Source organism: Symphalangus syndactylus, chromosome 1 (assembly GCF_028878055.3).
Source record: "Symphalangus syndactylus isolate Jambi chromosome 1, NHGRI_mSymSyn1-v2.1_pri, whole genome shotgun sequence".
NCBI classification, from domain to species: domain Eukaryota; kingdom Metazoa; phylum Chordata; class Mammalia; order Primates; family Hylobatidae; genus Symphalangus; species Symphalangus syndactylus.
Window position 1 is genome coordinate 43,360,216 of NC_072423.2, and position 22,538 is coordinate 43,382,753.

Below are 22,538 nucleotides of genomic sequence, written 5' to 3' on the forward strand. Positions count from 1 at the left end.
GTGATAATTGAAGACTAAGAGAGGTCTTACTTAGGAATAGATTGAAAAAGGAGGGAGAGGAGCTAGCAAGAAATACATTCAAGATGAATTGAAAGGGCAAAATCTTCTAGGATGGCTCTAGATCAAATTATTGTTGAGATATCAAGACTTAGGAATTTAAGAAGTGTATTCAAAAGCCGCAGTGTGAAAGCAGGCCTAAAAAGTAAAAATGAAATGGAGACAGAAGTCATAAAAATAAATTAGTGCAGATAAGATAAAAAAAAAATCTGTGGAATATTGGGGGTTAGCATCAGTGAAGGCCTTTGGTTTATCTTTTTGGGAATTGTTGGTATATAGATCAAGGATATGTCAAGCTGGCTTAAAAGACTTCACTAGAGATAGTGTTGTAAGAATTTAAATCCATGAGTGCTGATAAGTCAGAAACTTTATAGTACAAAGAAACTTCAACTGATTCTTAAAGGATAAAGAATTTATAGGGAGATACAGGGAAAGAAAAAAATGCAATCTATGTAAGAATCATAATGAATCCATAGTGAGGGGGAAAAGGTCAAAAAGGATAGACTGAATAAGATAGGTGTGATGGCTGTAGAATAGTGCTGACCAGAGTTTGTAGAAAGAACAAGGCAAAATAAATATGTATGTAATTATGATCTAATAAGTTTTTTTGTGTAGTTCTAGAGAAAAAAGCTGTTAACTTCTGCTGTAGTCTGTAAGCCCCATGAAGAAAAAGATCTTTTTTTTTCATTTTGACAAATATAAATCACTCACTTAGCAAAAATCTAGTGATGCGTGTTTAATATGTGCTGAAAGAAAATAAAGAAAAGAAGAATATAAGCTTTATTTATTTATTTGGTGGTTTGGGTTCACTGTCATATATGAACTATTAAATGCACATAGTAAATGCTGAATATGTTGAAGAAAACAAATGTAGTAAAGGGATTTCTGTGATACCAAATGAAGGGGCGTTTGTCTTGCAAGATTTTTACTTGGGTGTGTTTGTAATATAAATCTATTCCATTAGCATTAGAGTCAGCATTCATAATATAATAATATGGAACATTGAAACAATTATCCATTTCCCATTATCAGATACTTCAGTCTACTCCACCCACATACCAGTGGGCAAAATGATATTTTAGTAAAGTCATATTTTATTACTAATGTAGGTATTACTAAAGATTACTGAAGATCATGGCAACTTCTCAAAACCTTTTGAAATTATATTTTTCTTAGCATGAGGTTCTATATACTTTCACCAGTAATACTTTTCAAAGAAGAGAAAAGAGAAAATATAGACTCAACTATACAATTAATAAATAACATAAATAAACAATAATTTAAAAATCAAAATATATACTAAATTTAATTAAGTTATAAAATAGAATAGAAACAATCATATAATTAGTCATCAATAGCTTTCAGATTAAACTGAATTTCTTAAAACTAAATTCAAGTGTTCTATTAATTGTTTCTCAAATTGTATATAGACATTTACAATTGGAAAAGAAAATAATGTAAAAGTTGAACCATGTTAACAGTGAAAGAATCATTCTGAAGTAAATACTGCCGCCTGCACAGAATGGTCTGTGTTTGCCAAAGCAAGAACTTGTTTGAGGCTGTGTGTTTTGGGTGGTGAAAAAGTGGTTACCTAGCAACAACTCCTCCTCCCAAGTCTCCCCTGCTACAGCGGTATTTTGCACGTCAGTAAATTGGTTACTTGTTTGATGGATCTAAAAAGAATAATTCGATAATGTGGTAGGGTGTGAATCTCAATCATAAAAACTTACAGGTTTTTCTCTGTGTGGGGTCTGTCTACTGCCCACTCCTCATCTGGTGTTGCTAGAAGCTCGTCTAAAGAGATTGAATAATACCTAAAATGTTATTCATCAAATGAAAATGAGGGAAACTTCTGGCATTTTAATTAATAACAATTCTTTTCAGTTTGCTTATAAAGCAAGCAATGAAATAGTTACTTAGCCCACAATAGCATTAGCTCTGGGCAAGAGGTAATCTTATCACGATGTTTCCTCAGATGTCAGACAGCAAAGGATGGGGTGGGTTCCGTAGAAATAGAGTTTAAACAATCTGTACAGTTTACAGATAACAACGTTTTACCATCTGAAGGTAAAATTAATGAGATACTAATTTATATAGAACAAACACATAAGGTATTTATGTTTACAACAAATGAGCTTAAACATATGTTAGCAATAAGTTAGCTAGAAAATATATACTTTAGTAAACATCACACCATGTATTTGGTCCACCTATGATATACATCACAAATAAATGCCACTTATTCTTTAACCTAATGGATATTTATTTCTAGGGACAACCCCACAGGGTGCATGCATGCATAATTAAGGAAATAGGTAATCTGAATAAAGTGAAATGATAAAGACACAATCACAGGCTCTGCCAGCGGAAAAATTAAATACAGCAAATTAGTTTGTGTGTTTTCATAGCATGAAGATATAAAGTTTAAAAAAATCTGTTAGAGGAACACTCCAATGCCAAGTATGTGGGAGCAAATAGAATAGCAAAGAAAAAAGACTGGTTTATAAAATTTTCCATGATGCAAAGAACTGAAGCCAATTTCTCCCCAGATAGAGCCCTGATGCTCTGGGCTGCTGCTAGCCAATGTGCAGGGACCTGTCACTTGCACAGTAGCTTTCTGGGACTCACCCTGTATCTCTTCTCCCACATCTCAGCACACACTGAATGTCATTTGCCTATTAACTCCAGAGCAAAGAAACACTTTGCAGAGCAATAATTGACAGTTGGAGTTACAGCTTGACTTCTTTCCTTTGAAAAATTGCTAAGCATTTGTTTTAGAAAGGCACACTCTTCAGATTCAAATGAATCAGAATCTGACACCATATTTTTCACAGTTTTTCACCTCCTAGAATATCATCAGTTTAGAAAAAGGAATGCTTTCCTTTGAAAAAACCAATGTTACCAATGTTACTTTAGATGTTGGCCTGATTTTGGAAACTATTTTGTACAAACGTACTAGAAGTCAAGCCTTTTAACCATAAATGTCATTTCAGAAGCAGTCTCATTATTTGCAAAAGTCATAGCTGAGAGTGACTCTGAATATCCAAGGAATTATCCCCATCTGTTCCTAAGTTAAGTGCTTTAACTGGTCAAATGTCAGATATTAAAGGGAAGAGAGCTGACAGACCAGGAAGGATCAAGTGTTCCAGCAAAATATTTAGACTAATAATTTATTAGAACATAAAGGATTATAGTGGGGAAACTATCTTATATCAAATGGATCCATTTGTAGTGAATCTTTTCTAAATATAATAAGTATCATAGGTATAACATATCAAAGAAAAAAGTTAAAAAGCAAGAAAATATGTTTTTGCATCTTAAAAAGAGTAATTTGAAGCAGAAATTTCTCCTCTGTAAGTTACGTTATTCTGAAACCTCAGAAACATATTTTTATTCATCTAGGTGATCAGGAGATTTTATATTAGGAACTGACAGGGATCAGTCTCGGGGCTCATCTCGGTGAGCCTCTGAGCCCCCACAAAACAGCAAAGCTAATCTCTAGTGGTCCAACAGTTAAAATAATTGATGAGCGTGTGTTGAATCCTCAAGAGAGGAGGGAGGAAGCAAGAAGGAAAGCTTGAAGGGAGGAGGGGAGGGGGGCAGGTGCTGATTTCAGCCCTGTAGCGTCAGGATTGCGTCAATTCGGGTTCCAGCCACGTCTGGAGTCTCGGAGAAGAGCTTCTCAGAAGAGCCAAAACAGGAACCGAGGTGGCAAATCACTGTGCGAGGGCGAGTGGACCTCCCTCTTTGCCTCCTCCCTGTTCCAGGAGCTGGTCCCCTGGGCTCTGCGCTGTTGTTTTCAGCGCTCCGAAAGCCGGCGCTTCAGATCCAGGCAAGTGAATCCAGCCAGGCAGTTTTCCCTTCAGCACCTCGGACAGAACACGCAGTAAAAAATGGCTCCGATCACCACCAGCCGGGAAGAATTTGGTAAGCAAGTTACTGAACTTATGACTGCGGTTATTCCTTGAATACTCTGGGGTGGACTGTTTATTCATTTATTTTTTCCCCGGTTGTTGAATACAGATTTCCTAGGTAGTTAATTTAAAAGGAAAATGAGAATGGCAGTCAGGCAACTGTGGCTTATTTCTGCAGCTTCTCTCCCTTCCTTGGTATCTCTCTTCCTAAAACTGTCTTGTGTTAGGGAGAATTTACCTTCAAGAAGTTCTTAAATTTTCAGGTACTTCTGTAAATTGCAGCATGCACTGAGTAAAGAAAAAGGGGTCTGTTTTTCCCATGTTGGTTTCATCTATTTTGTAGGTGATTCTTATTTGTAGGTAAATCTATATTTTATTAGGAGAAGATAAATATATGTCTGGTTACATTGGGGTTTGATCTTGGTTAAAAAAAGCAACTTGTCTATTGGGGTTTGGCAATGTATATTTTATTACAGGGTGTACCATATGGGTGTTTTTCTCTGCTATGTTTTTCTTGTATCTTTGAAATATGTTGCTAGTGAAAGACATAATCATATGGTAGCAGGGTTAAAGGGAGTTTCAAAATGAACTGGCTCAGCCCATTTCATTTCACTGCTGAGCTAACCAAAGCCCAGAGAGATGAGGGAAGTATTGTAGGTTGCACAATTAGCTAAAAGCTGCTGGAAACTTGAATTATGGCTCCAATTTTCCCATTCAGTTTTCCTTTTCTTACACCAAGTTTTTGGTGTCAGTACATAAAATTAGATGTACTTCTTAGAATAAAAAAGTACTATTTTTAGATCCCAGTATATTACAAAGGAAAAAGGTCAGAATTTTACTGACATGTATTTTTTAAATCATGAAATTTCATAGAAGTTTGTGAAGAGGAGTGATATCTACAGATGTGTGATAATTGTTATTAAGCTGAGTAAAATAACTATGATCTTAGCTTTCAAGATTGTAAGACCTTATCAGTAGAGAATAAATAGGGAGTAGATAAGTGTTTCCATGTTATATAAAATGTTTGCCATTTGACATAACTATTAAACAGGGACAATTTGTGATATTATATTCATAAATGAATTTCTTTCCCAGCCTTCCATTTGGGTTATTGGGTTTATTTTGGTATGACGTTTATTCCCAATTCTTCATTTGAAACCTGAATGATCTTCTAATACGGAGAAATTTTTAGAGACCATGCCAGTGAAAATATGTTCTAGCATGGACTATCAGTCTACTTTTAAAAAATGATTTTCTACTGTTTTTATTGTTTTTACATTGGCTAAAGAACTGTCTCAGTTCATGACTTTGCTTTTGCTCCCTGGCCTTGGGTTATTATGGTCCGGGAATGTGGGTGCATTTTTTTTCACAAAGACTTGAATAGAAGGAAAAACTGAAAAGCTAACACCAAGTTTAGCTGATTATCTTTAGCTCTTGCTTTATACTGTAGTAGTCACTGTTTCTTTTTTCCACCTGGAGAAGTCAAAGGTTTATTTCATCTTTACATGATTCAGTTTCTGTACATTAAAATACAGGATTTTTATTGCGATTTTATTGGCTTTTTTATCTTCTATTTCATTTGCCTTTTCTTAACCTTACATTCTCTGAGTTCAGTTTTGTAATTACGAAGTAGATTGGCAGAAGATTTGGGGGGATGGGGAAGGGAAATAACAAAAGGCTGGATTTCTTGTGGTTATTTAGAAAAGTTTTAACCCTTTCTGGGCTGGAACTTATAACTTTATTATTTACTATTTAGGATAAAAAGCATATTGCAATGGAACTAAATGTATATAATATTACATTAGTTATTTTCACTTTGATGATATTAAGCATTGACTCTACGGATTCACTATGTATAGATGTAGTAATACTGCTTTTACTTCCATAGTGTTACTAACCATTTGTTCAAGAAAGATGCTTACATATAAAATAGGATAAGCCTTATGCATAATCGATACTACCTAATGTCAGTAATTTAATGTGCCATCATTCAAGAAAATAATGACAATTTCAGTTTGATTATCATTTTCCATGCCATGTGCTAGGGGAAGAGACAGTTATAGATAAAATTGAACTCTAAATCTCACTGTTCTCATTAAACGCCAAGGAATGCTGATTCACTTATAACCATTGCTCTGTTTTTATCTTATTTAAGTTTAATTAATTTATACTTTGTATAATTCAGTGTTTGAGAAATTTGGGATTGTCATACAAAGGGATGGTAGTGTTATAAGTTACAAAATATCGGTACCTTGTTGCTCTTCTGTTTTTGTTTTATTTTCTCTAATATATGTATATTCTTTTACTACTGTTCCATAATTGGGATGAAAATTATTAATGAGTTTGTGGCAATGGCAAATACCATTTCACAATCAGTTTCCTACAATTGAGTGAACCGCTGAGTCCCTAAATGTTTGCTGCTTGAATTCTGAGTAAAGATCTACTTAGAATTCCAGTAAAAATTGATGCTCTGGAAAGCCTCAAAATGACAATAAAAAATAATGAAGTTAGTACTGATCCATCATATTGTAGTTGTCTCATGTTATCTGGGAAAACAAAGATAGGTCAGAGTCATTAAGCATTCCCCCATATCTGATTCAGGACCATTTTCATCTTTTTATTTCATTAATGAAAAACTACTGAAATGAAGGAATTTCTACCACACTTTATGCTTTTCCTGTGGGGATGTGTTTGTACCTGAAGTTAGTGTGAAATATACATTTAACTCATACCCAGAACGGTTGGAAAGTAATTCAATCTATCCAACCTATAGCAACTGCTAGCTCTATTAGGCTTTTCAAAAGGCTCATATCTCCAGCTCTGCTTCTTTAATGTATATTATTGGTCATTTGATTTTTCAGATGAAATCCCCACAGTGGTGGGGATCTTCAGTGCATTTGGCCTGGTCTTCACAGTCTCTCTCTTTGCATGGATCTGCTGTCAGAGAAAATCATCCAAGTCTAACAAGACTCCTCCATACAAGTTTGTGCATGTGCTTAAGGGAGTTGATATTTACCCTGAAAACCTAAATAGCAAAAAGAAATTTGGAGCAGATGATAAAAATGAAGTAAAGAATAAGCCAGCTGTGCCAAAGAATTCATTGCATCTGGATCTTGAAAAGAGAGATCTCAATGGCAATTTTCCCAAAACCAACCTCAAACCTGGCAGTCCTTCTGATCTGGAGAATGCAACCCCGAAGCTCTTTTTAGAAGGGGAAAAAGAGTCAGTTTCCCCTGAGAGTTTAAAGTCCAGCACTTCCCTTACTTCAGAAGAGAAACAAGAGAAGCTGGGAACTCTCTTCTTCTCCTTAGAGTACAACTTCGAGAAAAAAGCATTTGTGGTCAATATCAAGGAAGCCCGTGGCTTGCCAGCCATGGATGAGCAGTCAATGACCTCTGACCCATATATCAAAATGACGATCCTCCCAGAGAAGAAGCATAAAGTGAAAACTAGAGTGCTGAGAAAAACCTTGGATCCAGCTTTTGATGAGACCTTTACATTCTATGGGATCCCCTACACCCAAATCCAAGAATTGGCCTTGCACTTCACAATTTTGAGTTTTGACAGGTTTTCAAGAGATGATATCATTGGGGAAGTTCTAATTCCTCTCTCGGGAATTGAATTATCTGGAGGAAAAATGTTAATGAACAGAGAGATCATCAAGAGAAATGTTAGGGTAATTTATTTTCAGTGCTTAAAGTATTTATAAACAATCTTTTATGTAGCTTTTTGGTGTCTAAGGAATTTTCATTAATATGATGAGCTTGTACGTATCATCCTTACCATGTTTAATTATTATTAATTATAATCTAATGGAGATCAAGGGAATAGAATAGATGAAATAAAATTTAATCCATAACTGAAATACTCAAAGTGTTTTAATGATATAAAATAAATAGGCATTCTTTGTGGATATTTAGATATCACTTATGTAAATACTTTTGTTAATCTCTATCATAAATATTTTGACAGACACTGCTACTTTAAAATACAGGTGAATATTTCTTATTCATAAGCAAGTTAAAGAAGAGATTTCAAGGTCAACATAATTGAATTTAAAATTAAATCAATTCTTCCTGAAGATTTGGAAATTGTATTGACTTTCCGTGGAACTGCCTTTCAAGGAGGAGGCATCACGTCATTTTCAATTATAAATGCTCATCTCTAAATTGTATAGTAGGAAATGAGTTCCACTATTTTTGTAGTTATACTACTCTGATAGTTCTGGGTTTATTAGAAAATAATAAGACATCAATGAAACAAATTTAACCCCATTTTCACTTTAAATTTGGAACTCGATTTCAAGAGTGGTATTTCAGAATAACTTCTCTCTATAACAGAATGATTTATAAAAATCAATAAACATACTAATTTGTGTTTTTTAAACAACATAGTGTTTCAGAGCTGAAAACCTGAGAGCTCATTTTGACTGTCTCCTCTCCTATTGAAATTAATGAAGGTCAAGGTTCAGAGACATTCCACAGCTTGTTTGAGACACCCGGCTGGTTTAGTGGCACAGTGGGAATAAGGATCTTTTTTCTACTCTTATTCTCCTTAGAGTGCCTACTTATACAGCTGTCCCATATTAGTTTTTGTATAAATATATTGCAGTTTTAGTTTTGTGTCAGCCATCACTCTTAGTTGCAAACAAACACCAAGTTAATATGTTGTTACTTTCAGTCAAAACTTTTACTTGAATTATTGGATCTCTTATCTATTGTCTTTAAAGTACAAATGAAATCAAGTAGCATGCAAAGAAGGACGCTATGACTCTGTCCAAAAACAATGCTCTCCAATACTTAAAATCAATTCATTCCTTGGCTTAAATGGAAACTTGCTGTTGTGAAAGAGGCAGAGAATTTTAACTCCATTATCCCCCTGGGCCAGGAATGTAGTTGGGATCAGAGTAATTCTCACTGGGTCTGAGTTCAAATTTCGATATGTCTGTGCTAAAGAATTCGAAATCAAATCAAACTTACCTAATTTTTTGCATGAGTATGTGTAGTCATTTGACCCAACACATACTCATGCAAAGAATTAGATAAGCTTCATTACTACTAATAACTTTGAAAAATAGAGATGTTATTAAAAACTAAAAGCCAAAAATAATCCTGTGTAAGATATAATTTAAATATACTTTAAACATTTTCAAGTAATGGGTGTGGCCAATTTATTGCTAATTTTAACTTCCTGTAGTACCAAACAAGACCACAAGATGGCAGGCAGTGGTTTTTCAAGCAGAGATGGTACTGCACGAAAGCTTTTAGTTATTCTTCAATTCCTTAGAATATTAAAATAAAAATAAGATTACATTTAAATGACGATGCTATTTAAACTTTAATGAAAGTACAAACTTCGAAGTTAAAAACATAGAAATACTTATATCACATTTCTTTTTCTGCAGAAGTCTTCAGGACGGGGTGAGTTACTGATCTCTCTCTGCTATCAGTCCACCACAAACACTCTAACTGTGGTTGTCTTAAAAGCTCGACATCTGCCTAAATCTGATGTGTCCGGACTTTCAGGTAACAATTCTTCTGAAATATTCAGGTTCACTGTATGAGTGGAATGTATTTTACTGCAAATGAGCCCACCTACTCTTACTCTTCTGTTTTTTCTCTAATATCTTATGTATCTACTATAAAAGTTAGCTTTTAGTTTTGTGACTAGCTTTACAAAAAACGAAACAAAACACCAATTTTTTGTTGTATAGCACAATGAGAAACAAAATAAGCTACAGTTTAAAATTACCTGAGTTCAAATCCTAACCCTTCCATTCATTAGCAAAATATGATTGGGTATGTTTCTTAAACTGTACAAACTGGACATAATGCTACTCATCCTGAGGGGCCTTGTGAGAACTAGAAATACATACTTCTTCAAATATCATCTATCATTATTATTATTATTTAATGCTGGGAACTGAAAACATAGTCTTAAAAGATCAGATTATGAAGCTAAAATTAACTCATATGCTGCCACCAGAAAAAGGCAAAAGTAATTGTGATAAAATAGCATGAACTTAAAATCTACATACTAACAATGACACAGAGAAGCTCAACACTAGGAAACAGAAAGCAAATCCAGCCTGCGACTAAAGAAATTCATAAAAGTTAAGACTAAAAAGAGCATTGCCATTGTGGACTCTAAATCCTCATTCGACGGAAAACACAGCCAAAAGTCAGGGAAATAGACTCACACAAAGTCATACACGTCAGTAAAGCTAGATGTTGTCTAATATATATTTTTTCCTTCTATCCTATTCTCTGGAGTAAGTTAATAGTAATCAGAATAGGTCCATAGAACATTCTATTTTCTTTCCTTCTGTGTTACCTCTTTTCCTATCATTAATGTTTTCCCTTATTCTCTAATTTAGAACTTTTTTCTCTTATTTTCCATATTCTTCCTTATTTTCAATTCTGTTGACAAGAGAAATGTCAGGTTTTATCCATATTTTTCCGTTGTTTTGACTTATTTTCCTGGTAACCACACGTGATTGGCATGCCACGATCTCTAAGGGCACTGTTATCTTGATATCAGCTCTCCAGCCCAGTTATGCCATTGTAATGCCTGTTATGTTCCACTGCAGATCCCTATGTCAAAGTGAACCTGTACCATGCCAAAAAGAGAATCTCCAAGAAGAAGACTCATGTGAAGAAATGCACCCCCAATGCAGTGTTCAATGAGCTGTTTGTCTTTGATATTCCTTGTGAGGGCCTTGAAGATATAAGTGTTGAATTTTTGGTTTTGGATTCTGAAAGGGGGTCCCGAAATGAGGTAATCGGGCAGTTAGTCTTGGGTGCAGCAGCAGAAGGAACTGGTGGAGAGCACTGGAAAGAGATCTGTGACTACCCCAGGAGACAAATTGCCAAGTGGCACGTGCTCTGTGATGGTTAGCATCCTAGCCGTGAGTTGGAACTTAAAGGTTTTTACTAGGCAAGGAGAAATTTTCTTTCTTTCGATGTTGGATTGCAAGCTTGGGAAATCAAGCTATCTTTTTTTTGTTGTTGTTGTTGCTAGAAATGGATTGAATTAGTAGGCCAGAAAGTAACTTCAAATGTGTATCATGATAATTTCCCTATTTATTAGAAGAGTTGGATAAATTTTCATAAGATATTCAATATCTCCTTCAGATTACCAGCGATATAACTAGGAATAGTCAGATATTTTATGAATACTGTGCCAGAATCCCAAATTATAAATGTGACAATCTCATTGGAACATGTCACAAAAAGTTAATGTGATTAAGATTTAAAAACGAGAAGTATGCTTTGCCTTGTGAAAATTTATCCATTTATCTTCAGGTTGGGGAAATCAATTTTTCTTTAAATCCAAAGATACTAAAGAAATGTCCTCCAGTTTGTATTTATTAATTATGTCATGTGCAAATGGTTGTCCTGCATATAAAAATATCTGGTCATTTTAGTTTGGTTTGTAATTATTTGATGCAATTTTATCATAAGAGTAACTTAGATTCATTTCAAAAGGACAGTGAACAAGCTGAGAAATTATTTTATCAAAGGGCTGAGTTGAGAACACTGTGGCTGAAATATAATTTTTCTCCCCCCTAAGGTTACATGTGAGTCAAAATTTTGTAAAATATAACCTCACATAAGAACCATGGCCTTGGATTATTCACTGCCTGTCACAAGCCTCAGTGTGGCCTGAGAAATCCCTATGTACCTTCGTGAAATTGTTGAATTAGTTAGTGAATAAAGAAATAAACTTCAACTAGAAATCCAGTTAGAAGCGCAATTTTCTTATAGGAAATAGGTATAGTGTGCAAGTGTACTTTTAAGGCCATCGTTTGTACCCAGAGTCGGCATGGCCACCTAAGTCTTCATTTAACTTATTGTCCCCCAGAAAAGATTACAATGCTACTTGAAAAGACTGTGAAGATTTTTTACATTGCCAGATAAAAAGTGTTACTTAACCAACAAACAAATGTAAGACTACAAAATCGTTCAAGAGCAATTCTAATATAATTTACATATGTTCACGCAAAATGTACTTAGGCTGTCAAATTAGCACAACAAAGAATGTGTTTCACTATCTTTTCTAGGCTAATTTGTCTTGAGCTGTTGTCTATAGAGCAGTTTACAGACTTGTGTCTTGTATCATTTTCCAGTGCCAGGGTTCTGAAATTCATTCAGAACCTGTTAGATTAAAGCTGCACCCTGTGATTATTTGAAAAGAACTAACTTGAGAGTAATGTCACTATATTTGAGTTCTTAGAGAAGTATGAGTGGAACTTGAGTACAGTTGAATTATTAAATATGCAAGTTAGAAATTAAGTCTACTGAAAAATTTACATTTTGAGTCAGGTTTTGTGTCAGTACTTTAGCAGTTTTTGAGAATGTGTTTGATATCACAGTGTTTGTAAATTCTATGAAAAATGCATTTTCCAAACAACTTATTCATGCTTTTTATGACTATGCCTAATGTAAAGAAAATGTATTACATTCTGTATGTACAAAGATTAAAAATCAACCTCTTTTTTGTGCTTTAAAATGACTTTGGGATTAAAAAAGCATATTTCCTAAACATTGTCTTCATTCCACTACAAAGTCACCTCACAGCATCTTGCTCCACTCGGCATTTCTGTGAAAGCAACATGAATTGAACTGTAGTAGGTGTGTAGTTTGGGGAAGTCAAATGGCCATTATATGTATGTGCATTTGGTATCATGGGCCATGGAACAGAATATATTTTGGACCTCTGAAAAGTTGTAAGGGGCCAATTCTAAGTATTCTTCACAGCAGCCAGAAGTTAATGGTGGTAGCAGCTGAGGTATGGTTGTTGGATGAGGGTGATTTTTTTTTTTAACATGGAACAATGAAACCAACAACAAACACTTTTAAAATTAAAATGGATAATTTGTAAATAGTTTTTAGCTTTTAAAATTTAAAGTGTTTTTGAGTGTGAAAAGTTGAGTAAAACTATTTGCAACTGGTTTTAAGAAAAGAAAGAAAAGAAACAACAAGGGAATTGAAACAGGCAGGGAGATCTTAATATCTAATTTCATCATTTCTGAAAATGTACTGTTTTAGAATGTATTACAATATCAATGTGAATATCTTGAATCCTGTTACAAATCCTGCACTGTATTAAACATGTAAATTAATTGTTTGTCTGATTAGCCAATCTCACCACCCAAATGGGGAGGTATACATGTTTGAAGAACTGTGTAACTCAGTAATTGATTTGTTCTGATGTTGTAACTCAATAGAAGTGTTTTGGAAGGAAGCATGGTGTACGAGACAGTGTCTGTTCTTTTGTGCCAGCTCTGTGTGATGTTTGTAAGACCATGTTTGTAAGACATGAATAAATTGCTGCTTTTGCCCAATCCATTTCAATGCAGACTTTCTGCCAATGGACTCTGTAATAAGGCTTCTCTTATTGCTGACTGAATTTTCAAGTTTCCCTAGTGGATCTCCTTGCATAGGTTAGGGACCATTAATTACTGAGCACCAGAATCTTTAATACACCTTTTTAAAAAAATCTTCATAACAATCACCTGGAGCAGATATCATTATCCTTATTATACAGAAGCAAAACTTGAGGATCAGGGAGCATAGGCAGTGGAATCAAGTAGGAAGGAATAGTATTCAAGAGGATTTCATGGCCTGCCCTGCCTTTCCCTCCATACCATTCCACTCTCCTCAAGGGGACCTTATCAACTGCCTTTGCTAGATGTTTAGGCTCATTCTCACATTCTTTGACTTTTTTCTAAATTTGATTCACTTTTCTATGTTTCATTTACTTTTCTCTCCAGTATTTTCAGCCACCATTCTTTATTTACTCTTATATTTTTTCCTCTATCTCATTTCTTATTTTAACATCTTTCATTACCTATTTCATATCACTGCTTTTGTATTCCTTTTTCTTTTTTTTCACATCCTGAGAAATATTTGGTTAATAAAATGATGAGGACCTGGATGTCTTATTTTTTTCTTAAAGAAGGAGGGAAAAACAGACCAGAACATCTATAATATATTAGATTACCATTACACACTAGCTAAGGTAAATGGGAACAACAGGACCCACCACCTGGAGAATCAGACATTTTTCGTAGCTCTAGTCTCTACAGAAATATTCTATGGTAATCACATGTTGAAAAAAATGGTCTTGCAAATGGAATAAAATTGGAATTTACTGCTAATTTATTTTGTTTCAAATTGTATTAATTATAGTAAGAGTGTACACAGTTATGTTAAAAGAGTCATTACATTTTAGAATTCAAATATATTGTAAGAAAACGTACCTGCCAAAAGCAACTAGAGATATGAAGGAGATTTTCTAAGGAAACTGGTCATTAGGGAAATGCTAACTAAAACCACAATAAGATACCCTGCACACCAATTATAGTAACACAAATTAAAGTTTTGAAAATGCCAAGGGCTGACAAGGTTATGGAGGAAATGGACCCCCTGTACGCTGCTAAAAGGAATATAATATGTCCAACTGCTTTGGGAAGTAAATTGTAATTTTCATAAGAAGTTAAAAATTTGCCTATTACATGACTCAGTCATTTTGCTCCTAAGTATTTACTTAAGACAAATGAATGCATACGTTTACACAAAGACTTGCACATGAGTTTTCATAGCAGCTTTATTTTTAATAGTTAAAAAAACTGGAATCAAGCCATATGTTCATCAACAGGTGAATGAACAAGTAAATTGTGGTATATTTACACAATGGAATACTTCTCAGCAATAAAAGCTAATGACCCCTTGATACATACAACAAGTACCAAAATATCCATACAACAAGTACCAAAGTATACCAAACTGTATGCTTTAAATGTGTGCAGTTTATTATATATAAATTAAACCTCAATAAAGCTTTTTAATGGGAAATTGAAGTCAACTATAACCAAACCAAAAAAAGAAAACAATACTAGTATCACTGTCAAAAAAAGATTCCCCAAAATTAATAATATTATATAACATATTTTAAGAGCAGTTCTTTTTGTTCTTAAGGTACCTTATCCTAAGAATGTTTAAATAGAGGATTGCTGGCAAGATGGCCAAATAGGAACAGCTCCAGTCTCCAGCTCCCAGTGAGATCAACACAGAAGGTGGGTGATTTCTGCATTTGCAACTGAGGTACCCAGTTCATTGCATTGGGACTGGTTGGACAGTGGGTGCAGCCCACGCAGGGTGAGCCAAAGCAGGGTGGGGCATCGCCTCACCCAAGAAGCGCAAGGAGTCAGGAAATTCCCTCCCCTACCTAAGAGAAGTGGTGAGGAATGGTGCACTGAGCCTAGATACCACGCTGTTCCCACAGTCTTTGAAACCCACAGACCAGGAGATTCCCTCCAGTGCCTACACCACCAGGGCCCTGGGTTTCAAGCACAAAACTGGGGGCTTCAGGAATTTTTATTTCATACCCCAGTGGTGCCTGGAACACCAGAGAGACAGAATCGTTTACTCCCCTGGAAAGGGGGCTGAAGCCAAGGGGACAAGTAGTCTGGCTTGGTGGGTCCCACCCTCTGAGAGCCCAGCAAGATAAGATCCACTGGCTTGAAATTCTCACTGCCAGCACAGCAGTCTGAGGTGGACCTGGGATGCTCAAGTTTAGGTGGCAGGGGGGAGGGGAGTCTACCATTGCTGAGGCTTGAGTAGGTAGTTTTTTTTTTTTTTATTGTACTTTAAGTTTTAGGGTACGTGTGCACAATGTGCAGGTTTGTTACATATGTATCCATGTGCCATATTGGTGTGCTGCACCCATTAACTCGTCATTCAGTATTAGGTGTATCTCCTAATGCTATCCCTTCCCACTTCCCGTACCCCACAACTGTCCCCGGAGTGTGATGTTCCCCTTCCTGTGTCCATGTGTTCTCATTGTTCAATTCCCACCTATGAGTGAGAACATGTGGTGTTTGGTTTTTTGACATTGTGATAGTTTACTGAGAATGATGATTTCTAGTTTCATCCATGTCCTTACAAAGGACATGAACTCATCATTTTTTATGGCTGCATAGTATTCCATGGTGTATATGTGCCACATTTTCTTAATCCAGTCTATCGTTGTTGGACATTTGGGTTGGTTCCAAGTCTTTGCTATTGTGAATAGTGCTGCAATAAACATACGTGTGCATGTGTCTTTATAGCAGCATGATTTATAGTCCTTTGGGTATATACCCAGTAATGGGATGGCTGGGTCAAATGGTATTTCTAGTTTTTCATTACATGGCGATAGTAGAAACTTAAGAAAAAAATGTCAGTTAAAAAACCACAAATTTTGTGTTAAGACAGTAGGAAAGGAAAATGTTAAGTATTAAGACAGAAAGGAAAATGTTTCTCTTACAGAAGCTTTTACCTGAGATATCAAAAATTTCTTTTGGATTTCATCCCAACCAATTATAATCTGCTGAAGTTTATATTGAAACCAATGAGAACGAAGACACAATGTATCATAATCTGTGGGACACAGCCAAAGCAGTGTTCAGAGGGAAATTTATTGTGCTAAATTCCCACAAGAGAAAGCAGGAAAAATCTAAAATTGACACCCTAACATCACAATTAAAAGAACTAGAGAGGCAAGAACAAACAAATTCAAAAGCTAGCAGAAGACAAGAAATAACTAAGATCAGAGCAGAACTGAAGGAGATAGAGACATGAAAAACCCTTCAAAAAATCAATGAATCCAGGACTTGGTTTTTTGAAAATATCAACAAAATAGATAGACAACTAGCCAGACTAATAAAGAAGAAAAGAGAGGAGAATCAAATAGACACAATAAAAATGATAAAGGGGATATCACCACTGATCCCACATAAATACAAACTACCATCAGAGAATACTATAAACACCTCTTTGAAAATAAACTAGAAAATCTAGAAGAAATGGACAAATTCCTTTGAGGCAGTAATTAACAGCCTACCAGGAAGAACATGTCCAGGACCAGAAGGATTCACAGCCAGATTCTGCCAGAGGTACAAAGAGGAGCTGGTACCAGTCCTTCTGAAACTATTCCAAACAATAGAAAAACAGAGAATGATTTTATGAGGCCAGCATCATCCTGATACCAAAACCTGGTAGAGACACAACAAAAAAAGAATATTTCAGGACAATATCCCTGATGAATATTGATGTAAAAATCCTCAATAAAATACTAGGAAACCAAATCCAGCAGCACATCAAAAACCTTATCCACCACTATCAAGTTGGCTTCATCCCTGGGATGCAAGGTTGGTTCAACATATGCAAATCAATAAACATAATCCATCACATAAAGAGAACCAATGACAAAAAACACATGATTATCTCAATAGATGCAGAAAAGGCCTTTGACAAAATTCAACACCCTTCATGCTAAAAATTCTCAATAAACTAAGTATTCATGGAACACATCTTAAAATAATAAGAGCTATTTATGACAAACACATGGCCAATGTCATACTAAATGGGCAAAAGCTGGAAGCATTCCCTTTGAAAACCAGCACAAGACAAGGATGCCCTCTCTCACCACTCCTATTTGACGTAGTATTGGAAGTTCTGGCCAGGGCAATCACACAAGAGAAAGAAATAAAGGGTATTCAAACAGGAAAAGAGGAAGTCAAATGGTCTCTGTTTGCAGATGACATGATTGTATATTTGGAATACCCCATCGTCTCAGCCCAAAATCTCCTTCAGCTGACAAGCAATTTCAGCAAAGTCTCAGGATACAAAATCAATGTGCAAAAATCACAAGCATTCCTATACCCCAATAATAGAGAGCCAAATCATGAGTAAACTGCCATTCACAATTGCTACAAAGAGAATAAAATACCTAGGAATACTACTTACAAGGGATGTGAAGGACCTCTTCAAGGAGCACTACAAACCACTGCTCAAGGAAATAAGAGAGCACACAAATAAATGGAAAAACATTTCATACTCATGGATAGGAAGAATCAAGATCGTGAAAATGGCCACACTGCCCAAAGTAATTTATAGAGTCAGTGCTATCCCCATCAAGCTACCATTGATTTTGATCACATAATTAGAAAAAAGCTACTTTAAATTTTATATGGAACCAAAAAAGAGCCTGCATAGCCAAGACAATCCTAATTAAAAAGAACAAACTGGAGACATCACACTACCTGACTTCAAACTATACTACAAGGCTACAGTAACGAAAACAGCATGGTACTGGAACCAAAATAGATACATAGACCAATGGAACAGAACAGAGGCCTCAGAAATAATGCCACACATCTACAACCATCTGATCTTTGACAAACCTGACAAAAACAAGCAATAAGGATTCCCTATTTAATAAATTGTGTTGGGAAAACTAGCTAGCCATATGCAGAAAACTGAAACTAGACACCTTTCTTACACCTGATACAAAAATTAACTCAACATGATTAAAGACTTAAATGTAAGACCTAAAACCATAAAAACCCTAGCGGAAAACTCAAAGGCATGGCAAAGCCTTCATGACTAAAACACCAAAAGCAATGGCAACAAAAACCAAAATTTGACAAGTGGGATCTAATTAAACTAAAGAGCTTCCTTACAGCAAAAGAAACTATCATCAGAGTGAACAGGCAACCTACAAAATGGGAGAAAATTTTTGCAATCTATCCATCTGACAAAGGGCTAATATCCGGCATCTACAAAGATCTTAAAAAAATTTACAAGAATAAAACAACCCCATCAAAAAGTGGGTGAAGGAGATGAACAGGCACTTCTCAAAGGAATACATTTATGCAGCCAACAAACATATGAAAAAAAAAACTTATCATCACTGGTCATTAGAGAAATGCACATCAAAACCACAATGAGATACCGTCTTATGCCAGTTAGAATGGTGATCATTAAAAAGTCAGGAAACAAAAGATACTGGGTGAGAGGATGTGGAGAAATAGGAATGCTTTTACATTGTTGGTGGGAGTTTAAATTAGTTCAACCATTGTGGGAGACAGTGTGGCAACTCCTCAAGGATCTAGAACCAGAAATATCATTTGACCCAGCAATCCCATTATTGGGTATATACCCAAAGGATTATAAATCATTCTACTGTAAAGACACATGCACACCTATGTTTATTGTGACACTATTCACGATAGCAAAGAATTGGAACCAACCCAAATGCCCATCAATGATATACTGGATAAAGCTAATGTGGCACATATACAACATGGAATACTGTGCAGCCATAAAAAAGGATGAGTCATGTCCTTTGCAGGGACATGGATAAAGCTAGAAACAATCATTCTCAGCGAAGTAACACAAGAAAAGAAAACCAAACACCACATATTCTCACTCATGAATGGGAGTGAAACAATGAGGACACATGGACACAGGGAGTGGAACATCACACACTGGGGCCTGTCAGTGAGTGGAGGGCTAAGGGGGGGACAGCATTAGGAGAAATACCTAATGTAGATGACGGGTTGAGGAGTGCAGCAAACCACCATGGCACGTGTATACCTATGTAACAAACCTGCAAGCTCTGCACATGTACCCCAGAACTTAAAGTATATATTTTTTTAAAAAGAATGTTTAAATATATGTAAAATATTATATTTTATATAATGTTAAATGTATTACATTTTAAAGTAATTTGAGATAGTTTCTGTGTATTTATGCCATCAACTCATTTATTTAAGTATATCTCTTGTTTGCTTTTTATTTCTACTTAGAAATTTTTCTTTCTAAAAATACAGTTCTATTTTATGGTGATGAAATTTTTCCATTTTTTTATTTCTAATTTGTAACAAAAATGTATTAATTAAAGCTTATCTTCTATTTATGCAATCAAGCTCTTCCTTCCTCTCCCATAGTTTTAAAAGTTTTGGGTTGATTTTTCTAATTTTTAACATAAGTAAATATGAGTGTGTATATATTTACGTATATCTCTTTATTAGATGAATGAAAACATGGAATACATGTTATTTTCTACTTTGTATTTTTACATAACAATGTATTCCAGAAAGAATTCCCTGATTGCATATAGGGATAGTCTTCCTTTATAAAGCTGTATAGTACTCTCTTAAAGCATCAATTTCAAATGCATCATGGTTTAATTTTAAAGGCTATCATTTAAAAAAATTGTGTTTTATTAATCTTTACATTTCATAGTAGCTCAGTCAGGGTTTTGTATATAGTAAACTCAGTGAATATTTATTTAGTTAATGAAAGTTTGAGACACTATGAATGCCAGATTTGAATCAAATTTAGAAATAGTATTAGAAAAAATATTTACCCCACATGGCTTAGAAAGAAAAGGGAGGAACTTACTGAAAGTATTGCCTTAGCTTCTGTTATATTCGTATGTCATTTATCCAGTGGAGAATCCGTAATGATACATAATCCTTGGATGAGAGATAAGCCTAGCCTATTTCTCATCCCCAAATCGTTTCCCGATCCAGGTCGCAGAGAGCACTGTGATGCTAGTGCCGCTGCTGACTTATTACCTCTAGTATTAATACCATCACCTTATAATTGGGATGACTTGTTTAAAATTTATACTCTCACTTAAGGAGGAATCTTTCTGTGACATTTTTTCCCATGTTCTATCCACATCTGTTCATAGTGGTAGGTACCTGAAACATATACTGGATTACATTTAAAACTAACCTATATAATGCATTTTCTAATTTATATTATCTCGTTGAATTCATGGAACTACACAAGATGCTGGCAATATTCTTCTAGTTCTGCTGGTGATAAAGATAAATATTAGAATGGTATCTAATTTAAAACCCCACAATGACAAAAAGAGATACAACCCAGGGCTGTTTGAACCTAAAGTCTCTGCTTTGCGTACAGCATCACACTGAGCTGCTTCTAAGATAACACAGTATTGTGTGTTTTGCTTCTATGACCCCCAGTTTCTATGATAATGCCAGATAGTAATATATAGCATATACTAAAAATAATGATGAGTACTAATTGAATTAATTCCCCAGGGTTTTTTGTTGCTGTGGTGGTTGTTTGTTTGTTGTTTGTTTTTTAATACAGATCTGTAATACATAGGTAGTAGAAAATAAAACAACATGGCTGGGCACAGTGACTCATGCTTGTAATCCCAGCACTTTGGGAGGCCGAAGCAGCCATATCACCTGAGGTCGGGAGTTTGAGACAAGCCTGGCCAACATGGTGAAACTCTGTCTCTACTAAAAATACAAAAATTAGCCAGGTGTGGTGGCGCACCCCTGTAATCCCAGCTACTTGGGAGGTTGAGGCTGGAGAATCACTTGAACCCGGGAGGCAGAGGTTGCAGTGAGCCATGATGGCACCACTGCACTCCAGCTGGGTGACAGAGCAAGACTCCATCTCGGAAAAAAAAAAAAAAAAAAAAAAAAAAGAACATAAGAACCTGCATGAAACAATGTGTGTTGTGTTTCCACTGAACATTTTTAAGAACTACTATCTACTTCTCTGAACACGCATATTTGAGTGTTTGGTGCAGAGGTAACAATTTGATGTCATCTTGAATACTGATGACAATCTAGTGATCATAACTATGTGGAACATCATGTTGAGATGGATTATGAGGCCAAATCACAGCTTAATAGAAAATGGATAGGCTTGATTATTTATGATCTGGGAAAGGTTTACCTGTTTTAACGGAAATATTTCTATTCATTTTCTGGTAAGTAAAATTCCATAGTTCTTGACTTTTTGTTAATGAAATGTGAATTGATTAAATTGTTTTATTAGATCAACTTCTCTTCTTCTTATCTAAACCATTTTTTATTCTCCCTATAGCTTAATGGATAAAAACATGAACTCCCTATTAAGACTCTCTTGGTGTGAATCCTGGCTTCATCTCTTACTAGCTGAATGAGGACTGCCTTGTTATTAAATATTTAAGTGTCTCAATTTCTTCCTCTCTATAAAAGGGCTGATAATATTTCCACTGCAGCAAAATGTGGAGATTGCATGAAAGGATGGTAGAAAAGTGATTAGTTCTGAGTGGAAATGGATTTTCAGAAAATGTGTATTGAATTTCTTTGAATCTAAAGAGGCAAAAAAGAAAATCTAGTAAACTAAACTGCGGGACTTTTAAAATAAGTATTGATATCTGTTAGTAGCCAACTGCTTCTAGAAGTTCACAACTATATTTTACATCACAGTAAAAAGAATCCTCACAGTAAAAAGAATCCTCACAAAAAAAAATCCATCCATGAAGAAAGTAGGAAAGATACTGGTTTTTTATCATTTGGAAATTTGACAATTTATCAGAGGTTAACATTTGCATTTCATTAGTGAAGGCAATTGGGGATGGAAAAAGGGCATAGTTGGAGGGAGTAACAATTACAGAGAAAGCTTAGGTTTAAGGTCAGACAGAGCCAAAATTCATGAAAAAGAGAAAATCCATGTTGAAATCAAGTTGAGAACAGCAAGAAATTCATGATGACATGGCATGAATGATGGGGAGATCTGATAAGGCAGAGGGGCCAAGTAGATAATTCCACCTGTATGAAAAATACTTTATTTTGAAGTATTAACCACTTTTTTAGTTGGTTAACAAACTCTTTTGCTATTTTGATGCAGCTCTGCCTTTATTCATGCATATTAATGCATGCCTGCCAAATTCTGGATGCTTTTTATATAACTAAATATC

At 35.2% G+C, this 22,538-nt stretch overlaps 1 protein-coding gene across 1 annotated transcript; it reads left to right on the forward strand.

The window, feature by feature from the left end:
* Positions 1-3,683: 3,683 nt before the first annotated feature.
* On the forward strand, positions 3,684-13,321 carry SYT4 (synaptotagmin 4). The gene is made up of 4 exons (XM_055233599.2): positions 3,684-3,984; positions 6,833-7,647; positions 9,376-9,496; positions 10,561-13,321. Exons 1-4 carry the CDS (start codon positions 3,951-3,953, stop codon positions 10,866-10,868), a joined length of 1,278 nt encoding a protein of 425 aa, XP_055089574.1. The 5' UTR covers positions 3,684-3,950; the 3' UTR covers positions 10,869-13,321.
* The last annotated feature ends 9,217 nt before the right edge of the window (positions 13,322-22,538 follow it).